Genomic DNA, 2,733 nt, shown 5'->3' on the forward strand with positions numbered 1-2,733 from the left:
GGAGTGTGGTAGGTGGTAATTAGCCAAATGTTCTCAATGATAAAAACATTTAAGAGAACAAATAGTGAAAATAATTTTCACTAATCAAAGAATTGACAACGAGGATGCATAAACCCAAATTAACTAGAAGTAGGGGGAGGTGTGGCATAGTGATAATATCACTGGACCAGTAATCCAGAGACCCTCTGGAGGCAGGAGTTCAAACCCCACCATGGCAGCTGGTGGAATTTAAGTTCACTTAATATATCTGGAATTAAAAGCTGGTCTTAGTTATAATGACCATGAAACCATCCTGGCAAAGACCCATCTGATTCCCTAAAGGCCTTTGAAATGGTGTAACATACTATTTGGTTGTATCAAACTGCCATGTAGCCTAAAAAAGGAGCAAAACTGGACAGAACACCCCGCATTAACTTAGGAACGGAAAACAGCAGAAGCGGAAGCATGAGCCGCTATTTTGTTTCCTTGCTGCCACCCCATGGGGACAGAGCCTGCACCATGATGTACCGTGGGCAGGCTCAGAAAGTGATGGTGCAGCCCATTAATATTATTTTCAAGTATCTTCAAAATCAATCCAGGATCCAAGTATGGTCATATGAGCAAGTCAACATTATGATAGAAGGCTGTATAATTGGATTTGATGAATACATGAACCTTGTTTTGGATGATGCAGAAGAAATTCACATGAAAACAAAATCAAGAAAACCATTGTGCCGTGTTATGCTGAAAGGGGACAACATCACTTTACTACAGAGTGTCCACAGCTAAGAATGGATTCAGTAGAACTTCATTATCTATACACTGTAGCAAATCGATAACTGTTGTTTTGATAAGCATTTTGGATACTGGTTGTTAGTAAATAGATTAAGTTGTGATGCATTTTTGTACCTAGCTACAGTAATGATTTTCTGAAATAAAAGCAGTAGCACACCCAGCACTGTTAACCCTGCAAAGTCCTTTATACTAAATCTGGGGGCTTATGCCAAAATTGGGAGAGTAGGCGTCAACAGCCCGACATAGTCACACTTTCAAACTCATATCTTACAGGCTGTGACCCACACATCACCATCCCTGGCTATTCCTGTCCCACTGGCTGACCGATCAGAGGTGGCAGCACAGTAGTATACAGTCAGGAGGAAGTAGCCAGGGAAACCTCAACATTTGACTCCGGACCCCATGATGTCTCATGGCATCAGGTCAAACATAGGCAACAAAACCTCCTGCTGATTACCACATACTGCCCCAAATTGTCCAGGTCGTGCTGCATACAGACACTGGTTGCTTCAGTATCTGAGGAGTCGCAAATGGTGCAAATTGAGCATTCAACAGTGAACATCTTCACTTCTGACCTTATGATCAGTTGAATACCACTTGGATGAAGCCCTGAGAATGGCAAGGGCACAGAAGAAGGGGACTTCGATGTCTGTCATCAAGAGTGGCTCAGTAGCACACTGCTGACTGAGCTGGCTGAGTCCTAAAGGACATAGCTGCTAGATTGGTCTGCAGCAGGCAATGAGGGAGCCAACAAAAAAGGGAAAAACTGACTTAAACTTATCCTCACCAATCTAGATGTCACCGATGCATGTGCCCATGACAGTATTGGTGTTATGGCATAGCGGATGGTAAATGCTGAGCTGCTCAAATTCCAAAAGGAAACTTGAAACAACTGCCACAACTGTTTTGCAATTTGTATTTTTATTTTTGAGATGCATGCCTTGAATTCAGTAGTAATAAGTCCACTGAGTCTTAAGTTTTTTTTTTACAAAAAAAGTTAAACATTTATTAATAAAATAAATAATTTTAAGCACGTACATAGGTCTACCAATTACTACTACGATAACTCCTAGCTCCCCCTATTAATCTGACTCCCGGTTACACCCCCGTTAAGGCAACAGTAAAAACAAAATAGATTTTAACAGACCCAGGTAATGCACACAATATCCTGGAATACAGTGAATTCTCTCCGCTTCAATTCCTTTCGGCAGCAGCTTGGTACATAGAGGCTGGAGGCTTTTCATGCTTGTTAGATCTTAGAATGTCTTCCTCTTACGCATAGCCTTCTCTCCTTTATACATATTTCCCCTCTAAGTGCAAATTTCATTGTTTCAATATGTCTTTGGGCTTTACCTTTCTAATAGTCAAAATCTTTCATAGCACCAATTTTATCAGTAAGCGTTGGAAAAAATAAACATGCTGTTTGGCTTCTTCTGGTTAAGTGTAACATTTCACCTTCTCCTTTGAAATTCAAATTACTCTGGCTTATCTAAAAATGCATATTGTCCTTTATACCTCACATTCTAAAACTGCAGCCATGTTTACTTATTTAGCATTTCAAACCTAGATTCTGTTCTGATACATCAAAGCCTTCAAGCCAGCTGTCTTTTGATTAAATTAATTTCACACACCCAGACAGACTATCCAGACCCCACTATTCTTGCTTTACAATCAATCCCAATAACATAATGAAAATTATTTTTTTTCATGACAATTGGTAGGAGAAACAGTCCTTATGAAGACAAAGCCCCTCCATCGTGTTGCGTGGCACTACCACCATGCTAAATAGGATGAATTTCAAACAGATCTAGAAAATTAAAGCTGGGCATCAATGATATGCTGTGGCCCATCAGCCACAGCAAAATTGTATTTAACCACAATCTGTAACCTTATAGCCTGGCATCTCTCTCACTCTATCATTACCAGGCTTGGGGGGAGCAACCCTGATTCAATGGTGAG

The 2,733-nt window shown here is 40.5% G+C and overlaps 1 protein-coding gene across 1 annotated transcript; it reads left to right on the top strand.

The window, feature by feature from the left end:
- Positions 1-498: 498 nt before the first annotated feature.
- Positions 499-768, top strand: LOC121275286 (small nuclear ribonucleoprotein E-like). The gene has a single exon (XM_041182730.1). It carries the CDS (start codon positions 499-501, stop codon positions 766-768), a length of 270 nt encoding a protein of 89 aa, XP_041038664.1.
- The last annotated feature ends 1,965 nt before the right edge of the window (positions 769-2,733 follow it).

This window comes from Carcharodon carcharias, chromosome 2 (genome assembly GCF_017639515.1).
Source record: "Carcharodon carcharias isolate sCarCar2 chromosome 2, sCarCar2.pri, whole genome shotgun sequence".
NCBI lineage: Eukaryota > Metazoa > Chordata > Chondrichthyes > Lamniformes > Lamnidae > Carcharodon > Carcharodon carcharias.

Bases quoted from the DNA above. Each gene is read 5' to 3' on its own strand.
- LOC121275286 (XM_041182730.1), top strand. From the start codon at position 499: ATGATGTACCGTGGGCAGGCTCAGAAAGTGATGGTGCAGCCCATTAAT.